The following is an 18,573-nucleotide window of genomic DNA, read 5'->3' on the forward strand; positions in this document are numbered from 1 at the left end:
GAACCTTTGTATTTTATTAATTACTAACAAACAAATGTCAACATTTAAAAAACAACACCACACAGGCATTAATAAACACCTAATGGATCAGATTATGTAAAAAACTCAATTTTGACAAAAATGGAGATAGAACCTTATAATTCTAACGCCAATTCGGCGGCAACCCTGGTAATCTGGCAACCCTGGGTGAACCAGCTGTTGAACGTGACGTAGCAGGCTACAGAGAGGCGTGTCTGTCTGTCTGTCTGACTGGACTGTCTGTCTGTCTGATTGTCTGCCTGTCTGTCTGACTGGACAAGCTGCTGCCATCGTAACTAATCAATCAGTCCGTTGAATCAACCCTAGTGAAGACCAACTTTGCTACACTGAACAACAATGGTATCAAATTCAAGCCCTGTGGTAAGAGACGAAAGAGCCCATCAACTCATATTATAACATATTATGCTCATATTATAACTCATATTATAACTAGCTAAAACGGTGTAATACATTTTAGCTAAAATACTTTTCCAAAAAAAATGCCGGTCGAGAGAGCACGTTGCCGTTGCTTCCCCGCCCGAAATCTGGGTGTAATTGAGATATATATAATTGAATACAGAGTAGATTGTCCTACAAAGACACTTAGATTTAGTAATCAAAAAAATAATTAGACCCCTCTACTTTCTTTTATATATTTTTGTGTTTCTTTTTATTTTACTACTCAATCTTTTCAGTTTGTAAAGCGTCTTTGAGTGTCTAGAAAAGCTCTATATAAGTCTAATGTATTATTATTACTATTATTATTATTATTATTATTATTATTATTATTAAAACGGTGTAATACATTTCGTTATAGGCTAATTGTTAGTTACACAGCTTGCTAGTCATTAGTGTCCAGAGAGCAGCTGATACTGACCATGTCCAATTAGCCAACCACTTTAATTGACTTAGCCCAGGGCTATGGGCTTTGCTTTAGTTAGTGACCTAGCTAGCAAAAACTAATATAATGTATCCCTACTGAAATCTACGTCAGCTCAATCTCTACCGGTCCATAATTGATGATGTGATCGGGAATGTGAAGGAGTTGTTTTTGGATGAAGGTGTGGAGGACCATGTCCTTGACGACCTGAGAAAGGTGAGTGAGCACCCCCTGGCGGCAGGCCTGTGTTTGTGTGGAAGTCAGACCTAATGTTCATGTTGCTATAATAACTTAGTTAATGAAAAATGATCTTCTGAGAAGGGGTTATTTTTCCTCATCTACTGTAGCTATGGGTGTCCAAAATTAAGCAGACAAAGCCGGGAGAAGGCTTCAGGAAAGACGCTGCCAAGCAACAAGGTGATGCCAGTATCAATCCATCCAGATTTGAGCTGCAGCTCCCAGCGATGCCCAGCGACGGGAAGTCTCCTCAAAGACCCAGAGGTAAGAAGTAGAAAACTGGTTTGAATTCAAGACAATGAGAATACGATGAGACACAGAGTGACCCTAGTCCTAGCCGGATAGCACACTGCTCTAGGTGCTATTATGGGCTGTTACGTACCATGTTGTTTCTGTGTTTGTTTTTGTGTTGTTTGTGTTGTGTGTTGTATTTTGTTGTGTGTTGTGTTTTGGTCTCCCCCTGCTGTTGTCATGTTTCCTAGGTTCACAGATAATTGCTTGGTTCCAGTCCCATCATTCCACACACCTGTTCCTGATTCATCAATCAACCTGGTCTTTCCACTATAAATGTTCTGTGTCCTCAGTGTTCTCTCTCTCTCTCTCTCTCTCTCTCTCTCTCTCTCTCTCTCTCTCTCTCTCTCTCTCTCTCTCTCTCTCTCTCTCTCTCTCTCTCTCTCTCTCTCTCCCCCTCTCTCTCCCCCCTCCCCCCTGTTTTGAGCTGTGGCAGGGCTCTGGTGGGTTGAGCCTTGTTTGGTTTTGTTTGTGTTATTTGTTTTGTTCATTTAGATTATTTAGATTTATGTAAGTTTCCATTTATTATATTACCTTGTTTATGTATTTTGTTTGTTAATCATTTATGTTTATTTGTGCACACAGGGACAGATGACTAGTTGAGATACCCTGGGTTTACATCTGCATATAGACAGAGTCGACTCGGACTTTGCCATCTATCGAAATCAAAATGACCCTGCCGCCACAGTTTCAGTTTGTAATGAAGTCCTTTCATTGACTGGTTCGTTGTCCCCTTTGACGTGCATCAAGCTTGCCAAAAGTGATTTAATAGCAAGTAAAAGAGTCAGCGAGCTAACTAAAGCGGGGTACACACATAAGGAATTTCAAAATCTTAACAGAAATCTTATCTGAGACAGACCCCACACATGAAGAAACAAAATCTTGGATTTGAACAGCCTTGATCGTGTTGTGTGTGGTGTGCGCCAATTTCCCCATTTCAGCACCCCACAGACATAAAGATGTTCGTTACGACAGACTCCAAACTCTCTAGTCTCGTTCCCCACGCTTCTTGATTGGCGAGCAGGGTTCCATCACTGTGAATATGGTGCTCCTTAAAATTACTTTAAAAATGCTTTTATTGAAATAAAACCTATGCTGATTCTGTTCAATCCTTTACTCCCTTTAAAGATGAATTAATAACACTGAGTTTGCGGGATCCGTTTTAAGTAGAATACACACAAAAAAGGAAGAAGCGGGGGGAGGAGGGGTGGGGGCGCTCTCTGATTGGTGCATCTGGGTTGCCAGATGGGAATGACATTTTCCACCCTAACCACAGTCTAAAACCGCTAATTTCACCAAACAATCTGGCAACCCTATGGTTTCTGGTCGGAAGTATTGAACGCATTTCACATTTACGATTGCCGGCCACGCCCATTTTCCGAGCAGGTTGCCGGGAGAGTTGATTGCACAATTGAAGAGAAGTGACTCTTAACACACCTCACACCACAGGATTCTGTTATAGGAAAATGTTAAGATCCATCTGATAACCGCGCGTTTTCTGTTGTTTTCAGACATCCGAAAATCGGGCCAAAACCGGCCAAAAAATCCTTATGTGTGTACCCCGCATAAAAGAATCCCCGAGTTGGAGCTCAAGTTAGGTCACTAACGACACCCTGTGACCCTTACTAGCGCGCTTCCGTACTATATCCCCTCGAGTAGTTGAAAAGTAGGTTCATTTATTTTTGGGAAGGCACATTTGGCGAACTGTATTGTGAGTGAGTGAGTGAACGAAGGACTGTATTACAAACTGGCTGAGGGTCATTTTTTATTTCGATACATTGTTTCGAGACAATGTCTCCGACTCGGATCAATACAAAATATAGATATGTTATTGCTGTAATTGGTGTAAAATGCCTTTTTTCTTTACTGTTCTACCCCTTACTTCCACTCAGCCTCAACGGTGACTGCAGATCAGAATGAGAGTTTCACAACCAAGGCAAGTTACCAAAACAGTCGCTCTGTAGTGTTTTTATTATTATATATATATATTTAATTAAGCCATAACCATTTAACAATTTCTCAATGATGAAAGAAGATGAAACACATGTTCACCATGTGCCTGCAGTCACTCCTGCTCAAAACCATCCTGTTAATGTTCTGGGAAGTCAACGGTAGAAGGAATAGAACAGCTTTTTCATATTGAGCTACTACCCTGTCACAGTGGGGGGAAAGTGGTTAGATTAAATGTGTCTCCGTCCCCAATGCGTAACACTCACCCATTCATCTGTCTGATGCTCTGTTGTGTCTGGTTACAAGGCTTGTCAGTATGACACAATTACTAAACATACACATGATTAGAAACACGTCATTTTAGATAGGGGGAGAGCAGATTCAATAATCAATCTAAGCACATCCAGATTTATGGGGGGGGGGTTTCTTCCAACTGTCTGTCCTTTTCAGACAGGTCACATGAAATGTTTTATATTTTTAATGTGCAGCTCACCTGAGTTCCCGATTGTATCATTTCATTGTAGGATATTGATTGGCAGTGCTTTCTGCAGATGACCAACATGACGACCCACATCTCTGTCTTATGAAATGTTTATTAAATGATCTTCCATTGGTGTACAAACATTTGAATGATCTTGCAGAACAACCCTGGGACTCTTGGTACCTTCTCTTTTGCTCCTGGGACCTATCCTCTTCAGATACCAGCGGGGGTCACTTTGCAGACTGCCTCTGGTAAGATGAGTACAACACTCCCCCAAAAAATTTTTAGCTGGCTATTTAGATTTGAATGGGACATATTCTTCCTCCCCTTTACTCCCCTATTTTACAAGGTCAACTTTACAAGATAAATGTTCCAGTGATGGTGACCCAAGTCTCAGGGGTTCACCGTTCCTTAATCCAACCCAAAGCGAGCGAAGTTGTGAAGAAATATCCCATAGCCCAACTGCCAGCCTTGGATCCTATTGTTCGCAAGACTTTGCCTCTTTTGAAGACAAAGGAGTGCTCCTTACCAGTGGCTCCTGCTTGCCCCGTCACCCAACCACCTGAGACAAAGGCCGTGTTACCCCAGAGCCAGGAGAACCATCTTCCTCGGCCACAGGTTCTTATGGCTCAGAGCGTTCAACCCCAGGAACCCCTTCCTGTGCAGTCTACATGGGCATTCCAGCCCACACCGCAAAGCCCAACGCAGCACCCAGACAGCCCTTCTGATAGTGAGTTCACTCTAGACGGCATTGACTTCAGTCCACATGTAATAGACATGAGCATGCAATCATCCCTCTACCCCAAGATAGCTGACTGCCAGATCAAGTCTGATCAGACTCTGCCTCAAGGGTCAGAGTTCAGGGCCAACAAGATGAAGGACATTGTTAAAGTTGATGGGGGAGCTGTGGCTGATATGGCAGGAAACGTTGTACTTAAAAATATGGAGAATCTTCCTGAAGATGATGTCAAGGTAAGACAGGAGATCACAACTGGAACTGTACTTTTTTTCCACACAGACAATTGATCAGGAATCGATAAAGAAACGAACCAATAATAATAATAATAATAATAATGGAATCGGTATCAATAACATCTTATAAATTCCCATCCCTAGCAGGACTACAACTTCAATGACTTGGCAGACATTATTCAGCTGGACGGGCCTGCGGACAGTGGCTCTGACATGGAGGAGGAAGAGGAAGGTGTGATAGGAGAGCGTGAGTTCCTGAGCAATATGACCAATGCAGAGATCGAAATGGCACTCAAAGAGGGTGTTGGGAGCAGTGATGACGGAAAAAGCACCTCCAACAGTGACAGTGACCATGGAGATGCAGAGGACGAGGTGGATGACGAGGAGGTAAGATTGAGGGGTGGGGTGAGCAAGACTATCATTTTTGTTTCAGCATTTATGATTTTAATACAGGAAATTCTGCAGTAGTAGTAGTAGCAAATCAAATCAAGTTTTATTTGTAATAGCGCATTTCTCACAAAATGCAACCCAATGCGCTTCACAGAGAGCAAAGAAGGTAAAGCAACAACTAAGATGGACATTTAAAACTACATGATGACAGAACACGCAAGCAAGCAAGGGCGAAAAACCTGTACACTGTGTATCCAGGAAAATTCCTGGAGTGTCCCATATGAATCATTGTCTCTCTTTTGTACAGGATCCTTTAAACTCTGGTGATGATGTGAGTGACCAGGACATCGCTGATCTCTTTGACACAGACAATTTGGTCGCGTGCCAGTATGATAAAGTAAATGAATGACTCAGTTCCATACTACCAATAATTGGAATAACATATGGGTTGAGTTACTGGAGTACAAGCATTGATTAACTGATTGATCATATTTCTTTCAAAATGTCAGATTCAGCGCAGTAAAAACCGATGGAGGTTCTACCTGAGGGACGGGGTGATGAACCTCGGGGGCAGGGATTATGTCTTCTCTAAAGCTGTTGGGGATGCTGAGTGGTGATAGGTTCATTCTGTATTCAGCCAATCAGATAGCCTTGTGGTCATTAATAATGTTAAACGAGGAGAACAAGGAAAATTAATGAGAGAATAATATTCTTTAATGTAAATGCGAAAACTCAAGTTGTTCATTGAGCTTAAAAAAAAAAAAAAAAAAAAGGCAGACAAAGTCTACAGACTCTAATGTGAATGGAAAAGTCTGGATTAAAAGTAATGTATAATAAGCTACCACAGTGCAAGGGCTTTTTGAAATGCTATTTATTTATATTTTCTGTTCTTTTTGTTCTGTAATGCTGGTCAGTTACTTAGCAACTTGTATGATTCTCTGTTTATATTAATTTATGTTTAAATTGTTTTGAAAAGTTTACGCTAAGCTAAACTGAATGTTGATTTTGTCCTGCCTGGGTGGCCTTGCCTGAATCTTTAGTAGTGACTTGAAAATTAACTATTATTCTATGCCATAGCATTGTCATTTGAAATGCCTGAATAAAATGTCTGAGAAACATTTGAACAAATTGCAGTACACATTGCAGAATTTGTAAACTTCAATGGAAAACTTAATTGGTTGTTTGTTGTTCAACAGCTTGTGTACCGTACATGGTGTAGGCCTCTATTTATCAGAGCAACGCATCCGGGTACTTTGGCTCCCGTCATGTCCACGCCCCTTTGACCAAACCCGCCCAATACAATAACTAAGGTTTGCAATTCTCAGATTCGGCTCAACACATCAACAAACACTTAGAATATTATTGTTAACATAGCTAAACACACATTTACTGGACATTCACTCATAAGCACATTATTACTGATTACAAGCTAACATGTTAAGCATCCTAGCTCCTTGCTTGCTACAGCATGGCTAACTTGACAGTTGGCTAGTATGACGCCATTAGGCTAGCAACCTATTTCTTAACATTTAGGAAAATATGTTATGTTACTTAAGAAAACGAACATCTTTTGGAAATACATACTTTGCTGGTAATTGTTTTATAGAGTTCTGAATTGCGCAGAGACATTTTGTTACTTACCCAGGCCAGATAGCTGCCTGCTCTTCTGTTCTCCTCTTCAACGTACTCTTCAGTAGAGCTGTCAATCAAGCCACGATGACGTCCGTGTGGGTGTGGTTCGCGTTGACAGTGACCAATCATAAAATGGTATCTCTTGGTATCTAGGTATCCGCCCCAAATTGTCAAGTCATTTTATCTCCTCGAGCAGAAATGAACCTCTCGCGTAAAAAAGTTGACCGCGGGAGGCAGAGAGAAACTCGCACGCGCGCACGCAAAATCAATTTATGGGCGTGTTAAACACAACTGCGCGCCCGCGAGGTGGATTTATGACCGTGTGAAACTTGCGAAGTTAATATCTGCGCGTGTGGAAGTTAATATCTGCGCGTATGGAACTTATATTCGAATCGCGCGCAACACTTTTGACACAAACGTGACGCCATGTCCTCTGAGAAGAGGCTTCCCCGTGTGCCTGCCAAGGGGACTCAACTTACCTTGGAAGTCAACTGATGTTTCTTTACTGTTGGGACATGTTGTCTAGATGTTCAGGCATGACGTGCAGTTTCAAGTTGTCTGGGTGTTTATGATTGTAACGCAGGATTGGGTAAGATAAATGCCACCTAATTATATAAAAATAGTGTCACTAAATGTAAATGGGATGAATAACCCAGTTAAACGGAGAAAGGTCCTGGCTAAATTGAAAAAAGATGAAGCCTAAGTACCAGGGCTGCCAAGTTTCACCAAAAGTTTGAAGTGAGATTTTTTTGGCGGTGGAGCGACCCAAAACTGTGCACGTTTTGACAGCGGCGGCCCCTCTCTCCCACCCAATTATTTGTGCTAGTTTCCTGCAATTTTACATGTTGTTCATAATAAACCAGCACAAGAAATGAAAATAATCAATAATAACATTTTATAAAACAAGAAAAAAATTCAGACAATATATCATATTTATGAAATCTTAATAAACAAATACAGTAGCCTACAGACTCTAAAAGAAAAATTGGCCCCATCAACAGGACTCAGCCCCTTGGTCAGCAGCAGAAAGACCCTTGGTCATCATCTTATATGCAGTGCATTGCTCATAGATGGCTATCATGTTATACAGTACATACTTAGGCTAAGTACTATTCCTACAAGAAACTCATCTGCCTCAACAGGAATATGAGAAATGAAACCGCTTTGGTTATAGAAATGCATATTACAGTTCCTACACCAGCCAGCAGAGGGGGGTGGCAACCCTTATTATTTCAAACACAGTCCAATTTGAATGTCATAAAGAGCTAAGGGACAAAGAGGGAAGATATGTACTAGATAAAGGAAAGCTAGAAAACTAAATGGTGACATTGATCAATGTATATCCCCCCCCCCCCAGAGAGTACCACAACTCTGACATTATTACCTTAGAGAGACTGAAGGTATTTTGATATGCGGAGGGGATTTTAATGTGGTATTGAATAACAATTTGGATACAACAAGAATCACCTGACCAAGTTTATTAATGCTTCAATGCAGGAAGGGTTTATTTGATGTTTGGAGCGAACTTCACCCTCTGGAAAGGGATTCTGTCTACTCCAGGATTGACTACTTTTTAATGAGTACTGGTGAAAACTACAGGGTTACAGAGTGTGAAGTCGGGGTGGCAGATGTGTTAGACCACAATGCGATTAGCTTGTTAATACACCTAAATAAAAAAGTGCTATTTGGAGGCTTAATGTGGGTATTTTGAATAACTAGGCAAATGTGGAACGAATAAGGGAAGAAATAAAAAGTATAGAAGAGAATGATAATGGGGATGTGGACCCTGTAATACTGTGGGATGCTATGAAGGCAGTTATACATGGAAAGGTGATCGCCCTGACAACATCACAAAAAAGGCCTGGCTAGCCACAAACGAACACAAAGTAGGGACATTTAGACATTTGGAGAAAGAACATAAAAACACAGAGGACTTGGTACTACAACAAAGAGATAGATGAGAAAATGAGAAGATATAGAAAAAAGGGAAAGATTTGTAAAACACTTACTATAAATCAGGTCCAAATGCAACTAGACTCCTGGCCAGACGCTTAAACGTAAACAGCAGACCACTAATTCAATTTACAATATAATGGATCCCCAAACCAACCAAATACTACATGAGCCAAAGGAGATAGAAAGAATATTCAAAGAGTAGGCTATTTACAAGAAACTTTATTCCAAAACACAATCAGCTGATGAAAAAACGATAAGAAATGTTCTCAACTATTGGTGAGACTCAGAATGAGGACATTACATCTCAATTTACAGTTGAGGAGTTGGATGCTGCAATCAGTAAACTAAAGGCCGGTAAATCACCAGGCAGCGATGGGTTTCCACCCGAATGGTATAAAACCTTCAGAACATTTTAATGATTTTAATCCTGTTTTAAAGAGGGCAGGGCCCCCCCATCTTGGAAGGAAGAAATTATTTCCATTTGACCTTCCTTACCTTTAAGGAAGGCAAAGACAAAGAACAATGTGAAAACTTTAGGCCCATTGCAATTTTAAACGTTGATTATGACTGTTATTGACTATTTACCTTGATTTTCACAGGATTTTCACCTGATTGATGAAGATCAAAGTACTAAAGAGATTTGGTTTCAATGAAAATGCAACCCAGTGTATTAAAACTATCTATCATGAACCTACGGCTAGAATTAAAGTAAATGGAAACCTGTCCAATAGGATCCAGCTGGAGGGAGGTACAAGACAGGGCGGTTGTCTCTCTCCTACTCTATGCTGAACCCTTAGCACAAGCAATAAGACAGAGATCTTGGTGGGTGACAAATATTTGACAAGGACTTTGAGACATTATATGGATCCAATAGTAACATTACGCTAGAAATATGGAATGTCATAGTTAGAAAATACAAATTAGAGGGAGGGGTACATGCTCACTGAGGTGGTTTGCATATTAGTCAAAGTTCAAGCCAGGGGTGTATGATCCAATATTCAAAGAATGGGCACAAAAAGGAATAACGGTGATGTGTAAGGTTTCAGAGAATGGTGCATTTATGAGTATCCAGACCTTAAAGGCAAAGTACGGTCTCGAAAATAAAGATTTTATTTTCAGATACTTACAGTTAAGAGACTATTTTATAAAGGAGATTAGATTGGAACCAGATGCAACTTCAAATAGCCTAATGTGATTGGGGTGATTGAAAATGCACACAAACAGAAGGGCTCAGCTTTCTCTGCTTTCTACCAAGCCTTGGGGGGAAGCATGGGGGAATCAACACTATAGGCCTACATAAAAGCGAAATTGGGAGGCAGAGAGATTCAAATAACGGAGGAAGAATGGCATCAAATGTGTGTGATACAACACATCCACAAACACACTAATATGGAGGGAATTCTGCTGGAAGAACTTACCTGTAGTTCGCTTTTTCATAACGCCCAAAATAAAAAGCAGACAACTTGCTAGCTACACATCAACACTGTTGGAGGTTGTGTGGGAACGTGGTGGCTGGGCATTCTCACATTTTCTGGAACTGTACAAAGATAAGGCTATTGGAAGAATGTTAATGCAATTGTTAAAAATATTTTGGGATATGAAATTGTTTGTGGGACATGCTGTATTTCTTTGCTCTGTGTTTTACTTTGTGATGCTGTTCTGTCAATATCTATGTTGAAACTCAATAAATACGATAGAGTGGAAAAAAAGAAAAGAAAAGAAAAAACTGCCCCTCTAGAAATGCCATGCTAAAATCGGCAACGTCGATCATAATTATACAAATTGAGGAATTTAAACGATAATAGTCGATAATCCACTAAATCAACTAGGCCTAATCGTTGCAGCCCTAGTGATCTGTGTGCTCAGCTTATTATCTCAGTCATTGAGAGACAAACAGTACTTAAACACAGTAGGCATACATTTAACTAGCTGAATATAATTAAAGAAACTGAATAGGGTTTTTAAAATATTTTATTAAAAAAGATATTGGAACAGCTCATTTCCATTTTGTACAGTGTTGTAAATTACAAACACCAATAAATCATTACAACACAAATATTGGATTCAGTTTCCAGGTCACGTAGCTCCCTTGCTAAGATAGCAGCCCTGCATCTTGATGTTGTAGTCATAGAACCTGAATGAGTGTTTTTTTCTGGGGGAAGTCCTACTCTTTGGGAGGGGGGAGTGTGCCGCCAAGCCCTGTGCCCTGTAGAACTCTGCGTTGGCATGACAACAGCTGCAACGGCTCAACATCAGGTACACATCCCTATGAAAGGCACGGGTGAAGATGGTGTAGAGGAAGGGGTTGCACAAGGAGTTGATGGGGTAGAAGAGGACGAGCAGGATCTTGGAGTGAGACACAGTGATGAGGGGCATGTGCAGAGCAGCGGAAATAGCAAAGAAGGAGATGGGTGCCATACACAGGAAGTCAGTGAAAATGAGCACGGCCATACGTTTGGCGATCTTGCTGTCTCCGTGGTGTGTGGCCAGGTCTGGGTTGTGAATGCACAGGTAGATGCAGATGTAACAGTAACAGACCACCACGAACGCCGCCACGTTTAAGAGCAGCACGGCCACCACGTAGACCTGGGAGGCCGGGGTCTCGATGTCCATGGGCAGACAGATGCTCACCTTGGTATAACTGCTAACCCCCAGGACGGGGAGCAGGGCTGCCAGTAGAGAAAAGCCCCACCCGCCCCCCATCATGGCTGCAACGTGGCGTAGCCGGAGCCTCTTATTCATGTGCATGGCGTTGGTGATGGTGTGCCAGCGCTCCAAGGTAATCATGGTCAGGGTGTACACAGACAGTTCACTGGCGAAGACAGTTAGGAACCCAGCGACAGCACATCCTGCACCTGTCTGCCAGTCAGTGGCATGGTTGTAGTACTCTTGGCGAGAGTGGTAGTCCATGCAGGCGATGAGGAGCAGGTAGAGGCCCATGCAGAGGTCAGCGAAGGCCAGGTTACACATGAGGAAACGGGACACTGTTAACTTCTGGTGGCTGGTGAGCAGGATAACTAGCACAGCAAGGTTACCAGCCACTGCGAAAACAGTGATCACCCAGGTGATGGAGCGCAGGAAAGCGTAGCCTAACAGGTCCTCGCATGGGTTGAACGCATCAGGCTCTGGAGTGCACTTCATGGGGGCACTGTTGACACACAACTCTAAGTCCGGGTAAAGTAAACTGATGTCATCATACAGGTTAGCCACACCGTCTGATGAATCATCCCTGGAGAACAGATAGAGGGTGACATGATTATTAAATCGGCTGATTAAGAAAAAAAACATCAAAAACATTTTGTGTGAACCCGTCCCTCGGATCTCATACAATCCGTCAGATGGTGAGGGTAATTGGCCTGTGGCATTGTGATTGCTGTTTTCATCAGTTATTAATTATCTGGGATTGTTATCTGTCTTATCGTTAATTGTCTTACATGATTTCTGTCTTCTTATCATCATTATCATCATTGCACAGCCTTGTGAAGTTCCCAAGGTGTCCCAGGAGGGTGTTCTCCCTTGGTGAAGGAGAGAAACAATAGTTAGATCTCTGAGAGATGCATTAATAAACACTATCCAAATGAACCCTTTGTGTTTGTATTTCGCAAAATAAACTGTTAGCCATTAAATCATTTGAGTTACGTTTCCCTGATTTCCTTCAATATCCTTTAAGCCTTCTGGCAGAAAGGACTGGGATCTTAAGCTCCCCTGAGTCCTGAGTGTATTCGCCTACCTGTGTTTCCGCCGCCAGGTGTGGAAGGCACAACAGTGGCTGGGGTAGGTGAGCTGAGCGTCTTGCAATTCCAGCAGGCTCTCTAGGGGAGGCAGGGTCTTCAGGGCAGAGACAGAACGAGCTATAAGGACCTTCACCTGCCCCAAACCCTGAGGGGGAAGGGACTGTAGAGCTGTGGAGGAAATGTCCCTGTACAACACATAAACAGAAAAGAACATAAACATGATTGGTTTATTTGAAAGAATGTTATCTACTTGTGTAGCTATACTTATGTAACATTCACCTACATTTAAAAACATCCTCCCAGACACACTGACCCCAACACTTTCAAAACAAACCTACTGCATTTCCAGCCTAACTATGAATGTCAAAGACAAACTATTTACCGGTATACGTAAACAAAGATAACATGTAAATACCGGTAACATGCCATCATAGAGTTTTTATGGACTGTGTTATGGACCATATTCAGGAATGCAAGGTTGTTGCTTGTTGACACAAACAGGCGGAATATGATTTGGCTGAAAACCCTTCCTCAGCTTTTGTGAGATAATAATGTTTGCATCCTTGATATATGGAGATCTTTCTTGGTCAGGTGGCCGGAAATTATATATTGATAACTCAGAGAGAAGGTTGAATTGTAATCATTGTATTAGGCAGATCTGGGTTGCATTCTCTTGTACAGATGTTTCCAAGGCAGCATGCTCTGTTAAGTCCAAGCTTCAAGCATGGCTACGACATAGGAGATGTCGAGCTTGGCTACGGCTGGTGCCGAGCCAAGTACTGATGTTTGTTACAGCTTATATACCGTTCTCAGAGAGGGGATAGCTTTACCTCGTAACTTACAATACTGACATTGGTTCCCATACATGGCTCTATCCTGTGTTTATGCTGTTCTACCCTGCTGACCACTGGGTAAGGCTCCTATGTCCTTAGAGTTAAACTGGTCTCACTGTTACTTGATATGGTATATGCCTGCTCCTAAGAATGTTGTTTACTACTGAGAGTGGGCACACTTAAAGTATGTTTAAGGTTAAACTATGAGTATTGCAATATTTGATAGGCACACAAAATTGGCATATAGTCACACAAAAACGCATCATATCAATCCTCATTGTTCAAATGGGTCAAATTCAGCACGACGATGAGAGTTTGAGCCATTGAATCTTGCTAGTATAAAATTGACCTACAGTACACTCTGATATTACTATCACATATAATTTGACTCTTAGTTAAACGAGGGAATAATGTGAACAAATGTTAAATTATTATCTGAGAAACGTATCACTTACAGCAGACTTGGCCCTGATGCTCCTTGAAAGGCATCGTCATGGATGTGACTGAGATACCTGTTGTCTTTCAGGATTCTAAATGAGAAAACCAACATCAGATGGACAGACGTATTAGATCACTTTATGTTGATAACCCATTCTTGAAGCAAAACATTTACAAAACAATCCTAGTGTGTAGTATACAGCCACAGTATAGTCACCGTCATAGTGTGTAGTATAGTAATATAGCCACAGTATAGTCACCGTCATAGTGTGGCACCGGATAAGAAAACAGCACAGCACCCAATCGATGTTTTGTCTCACAAGACATTTATTTATTTATTTGGTTAACCAGATCCTTCAACCCCAACAAAAAGCATAACAACAACAACAACAACAACAACAACAACAACAACAGCAGCAGCTCCTGCCACTAAACCACTGAGGAGAGTAGCAGTTAAGTTTCAGAGCTTTTGTAAGACCTGAAACTCAGCAGAGACCCATGAAAAGGTTGACTGTAGACATACTTACAGTTTATCCAGCTTTGTTCCGTTGAATGCATGAGACTTTATTTCCTTGAATCCATTTCTAATAAGGTTCCTGCAAAAGTTGTTGTCAGTGTATTCATTTCACAGTGCATTAATTGATCAGACTCATTTACAAATACAGTAAATGCAACTAGTATTAGGTTGTCAGCCTAAACCCTGATGCTGGGTGGTTACATACTCTAGATTATTGTAATCTATAATCAGTAATGTGATGAATGTTGCATGTAGCACCCACATGAGAAAATGATCCTGTCAATCAACTGGGTGCCTAAGACAAAATGAGATGTTGGTAGGACCTGGGAGGTGAGTGTGTCTCTCGATACTCACATGTACAAATATTCCTCTGTAATGCCCTGAAAAGCATTGGCAGGGATGCTGTCAATCTGCATGTTGTCTCCCATTTCCCTGAACAGACACAGGAAATAACAGAAATACTGACATCTAAACGATATCTCTATTGCAAGGTGATTTTGAAGTGTCTTACTTACAGGATGAACAATTCTAGAGAGGAGATGGTTGTGAAGTCTGGAAATTGTACTAAACCAGTGTTGCAGATGCTCCTAGGGAGGAGATAAAGAGGAGTGAGGAGGAGGTGTGTGCTATTGCAATGTGATGACAGCATTCCCAGTAAACAAAGAGTCCAAAAGACGTCCTCAGGGAAGCCGGAATGTGGGTTCAGATGATGTCTTTCTAGGACGTCCAGATGACGTCATCCGAACCCACATTCCGGCATCCCTGAGGACGTCTTTTGGACTCTTTGTTTACTGGGTTACATCATGCAAAACATACAAACACATGAACATGCTGTGTTGTGCTTGAAAGGCTTTATTTGTCCAATTACATTAATCACATGCAGGAATAATAGCAATTGCGATCTTGTGGAATTGTGGATTGTAAGATATGACCGGAACTAAGGCTTACAGGTATCTTAGCTTCGGCAGGTCAGTGAAGGCTCCTTTCTCTACAGATATCAGATTATTGATGTTCTGTATTGATCTAAAAAAAAGACAAAAAAGAAAACATCATAGTATCATTAGTGACTAGGTACCACTGTGTAATAATCATGCAGAATCTACTCTTGTTGATATTCTGCCTTCATGAATAAAGGATAGCAGGTGATTGCTGCTCAATAAAGACCATGATAAAATCTCCACAAAAGAGACACACAAAAAGATAATGTAAACACAGTAAAATCCATGGCCTCCCTCCAATGTCATCATAGAACAGGGTGTGATCTCCTCAACCTTGAGACTTAAAGTGATTAAAGGTCCACAGTATGGTGTGTTTGCAGTACTCAAGTTGTAAAAGAAAATCAGGGGGGATGGTGGATTTTATCATATGGGGACAATTTTAGCATCCCCACAGCGTCAGTGACTTCAGTGTCAGTGACTTGGTAAAAATGTCATTGCATGTGTGCGTGCCCCCTCGCCCACAGTATTTTACTCAATATGCGCAAGACTAAATGTTGAAATAGCAGTAATACCACATTCATTGATAACATACGGGATGGAAAGGGGGGATGGGGGCAGTTTTAGAAGGGGGATGATTTTGACTGTTTTTATTTCAGGGGGGATGCCATCCCAGTGCTGTGTGTTTGTGAGACGCTGAAGAGGAACTTACATCTCAGCCAGGCTGTGCAGAGAGATGAAGGCATGCCTGTGTATCGTCCTGAGGCAGTCACTCTGGGAGATTTCACTGTGGCGTAAAGAGATAGCTCAAAGTCATTTAAATCGAACAACTATTCACTTAATTTCCACATAAAACAATGCAGATAGAAACAAAGTAGAAACAATGAATTAATCGCAATAACAAGATACACACAGGATCTGTACGTGGCGACATTTGATGTCGTTTTCATACATTATCTCCATACTCTGTGTACACCACTCATGCTGAAGAGGGCATAGTTACTTTGTGGTTACGGCTTTTATATATGTATACTGTATATGGTATTAATACAGTACCTTACAAAAACATAATTTAATTAATGTATTGTTTCCATGGGCAGCAATAGCACTGCTGCTCACGGTAGAGTAACTAGCAATATCCCTCTTGGTTTGTATAGATTTTCATACAAATAAAATGAAAACTAAGACTTTGGGGGTGATTTAAATATCTGTGTCAAATCCAAGTGAATAGAAAAGGGGTTGTATAAAGTTCTTATAAAACGAACGCAGAGAGGAAGGCTCCCATGACATGCCCTTGACAGCAAACCCTCCCCCTCGCACCCTGATTACAAGCCAAGCTCTTCCACTTCAACCACTTCTATCTTTCTTGTTTTAATTATACTTTTTTTATAGACCTCCTCTCCTTTGTAATGAACAAACAATTTTCTTAGATTAACATCATTTAGATTCCATCTTAAACCAGAGAATAATGACTATGCTCTATGCTCCTTGCTCTGCCTGTACTTTCCACTGCTCTTATCTTCCCCTACACTCATCATCATAATTACCTTTTATTCTTGCAACCTTTAAAAAGCAATTCCCGGTCATTATGCAAAAGAGACTTTGCCATGATTTCCAATGTATGTCATCAATGACAGACCATCTGAAGCTGCTTTCTTTCACTCTTACTCACTATGCATGCTGCTATGCAGGTGACACAATAAGACATGCACCCTAAACAACATTTTGTTCAATAATATTTATGACTAACACTCGAACAGTGGCCTCACCAGAGCAATCACAAAGCTGAGCCCATGAGCCAAAAATACTTTGTTACGATAACATACACAAACTTCATTCTTGCCCTTGAGGAAAGAAGCCTTTTGCACTCAATACCCATTTTAGTTACCCAAAAAAAATCATAATGAATAACCTTTCCTTTTAGTTACATAACCATAACTGCCTGTATATCTAAGATCTGTTATTAATTTGATGACCTTAATCATGAGGTTGAAACTCTCAGAGTTGTAATAGCAAGTTTTGCCCTGCAATATCTCCATGAAACCTATACTGTTCCTCAATTATTCACTGATTAGGCTATACACATGCATGATTGTTACAACTCAATCAATCACTAATTGAGATCCCGTTAATGAGGACATAGCATCTACCAGGTGGGATATCCATCAGGTCTGATGAGGCTTGTGAGAAGTAGGGGTCTTTGACCGAAGGCTATTTAAAAGTGAAACCCCAGTATGGTCCTTCAATTTATAAGCACTTTTTGTTAAATAAAAAAAATACATCAGTGACAGGTGAACTCACATCCTTGACAAGTTAACCAGCCCGTTGAAGGCATTACTTGCGATTTCTCTCAAAGGCAGATGAGTAAGTCTTCTGGAAAGAAAATGAAAGACAAACTTGTTTGAAAATATGTAAATGCCCTAGATCATCATCACAATAATGAGCTATGGCAATCGCAGTCAAATCAAGACGTTTCGGGTCGTTTTAAAGTTTAAACAATTAGAATAATAGCCCACTTCATCTCGGTCGCATATATATAATTACCTCCTTACATATTATCCCAAAAGTGAAATCGTGAGCTTAGAATGATAAGGTTCTATCTCCCTTTAGGGTAGTTCAGAGATATTGAGCGTCAAAGTTTTTACATTCCATTATGTTTTGTAAGATGGAACCGTAGTATGTTATTAATTACTAACTCAAAAATGTCAACATTTTAAAAATAACACCACACAGGCATTAATAAACACCTAATGGATCAGATTATGTAAAAAAAGTCAATTTTGACAAAAATGGAGATAGAACCTTATAATTCTAACGTCACGAAATAACTCGTACTTACAGACTACTATGCCTCAGCGATGGTGCTGATCGGGAGATGAGTTGCGTCTCTCTGGTACACAGCAGGGTGTCAGCGGAACATTGGCAGATCGACGGACAAGGGAACGTCCCGCAGCAGCGCTGGACCATCAGTACTCCGGACAGCGCGACCAGGAGCCACCGCGCCCCGGGAGCCATAGAGCCTACTGGAGTTACACTGCACTGGGCACTTCGTTAATCCCTCTCCTGTCAACTTTTCCTCGATACATAAAATACACCCTCCCAAGGTATAAGTCAATGTGACAAGTCTAACTGAAGCGGAGAGAACTCTCCTTGGCTTTCCACCTGTAGGCAAGTGGACCTATAGTTTCCTCCTGGGGTGTGCGTCACTCACGCAACACACGACAAGACAAGGCAGTGGTTTACAAAGTTTTTGTGCCCAAGAGGCACACACCAAAGCAAGGGCAAGCCAAAATCTCAAGGGACTCTTGT

General features: G+C 41.2%; 2 protein-coding genes across 2 annotated transcripts; one reads left to right on the forward strand and one right to left on the reverse strand.

Moving 5' to 3' along the window:
* Positions 1-375: 375 nt before the first annotated feature.
* On the forward strand, positions 376-5,836 carry gtf2a1l (general transcription factor IIA, 1-like; the record flags this gene model as incomplete). The annotated part of the gene is made up of 9 exons (XM_080550395.1): positions 376-399; positions 1,013-1,114; positions 1,246-1,399; positions 3,319-3,362; positions 4,018-4,108; positions 4,207-4,829; positions 4,974-5,216; positions 5,527-5,616; positions 5,729-5,836. 9 exons carry the CDS (start codon positions 376-378, stop codon positions 5,834-5,836), a joined length of 1,479 nt encoding a protein of 492 aa, XP_080406521.1.
* A 5,047-nt stretch (positions 5,837-10,883) lies between these two features.
* On the reverse strand, positions 10,884-18,279 carry LOC308175842 (lutropin-choriogonadotropic hormone receptor-like; the record flags this gene model as incomplete). The annotated part of the gene is made up of 9 exons (XM_080550396.1): positions 10,884-12,075; positions 12,538-12,726; positions 13,830-13,904; positions 14,340-14,408; positions 14,684-14,761; positions 14,845-14,916; positions 15,278-15,352; positions 15,977-16,051; positions 18,104-18,279. 9 exons carry the CDS (start codon positions 18,277-18,279, stop codon positions 10,884-10,886), a joined length of 2,001 nt encoding a protein of 666 aa, XP_080406522.1.
* Positions 18,280-18,573: the final 294 nt, after the last annotated feature.

This window comes from Nansenia antarctica (genome assembly GCF_963989245.1).
Source record: "Nansenia antarctica genome assembly, chromosome: 1".
NCBI lineage: Eukaryota > Metazoa > Chordata > Actinopteri > Argentiniformes > Microstomatidae > Nansenia > Nansenia antarctica.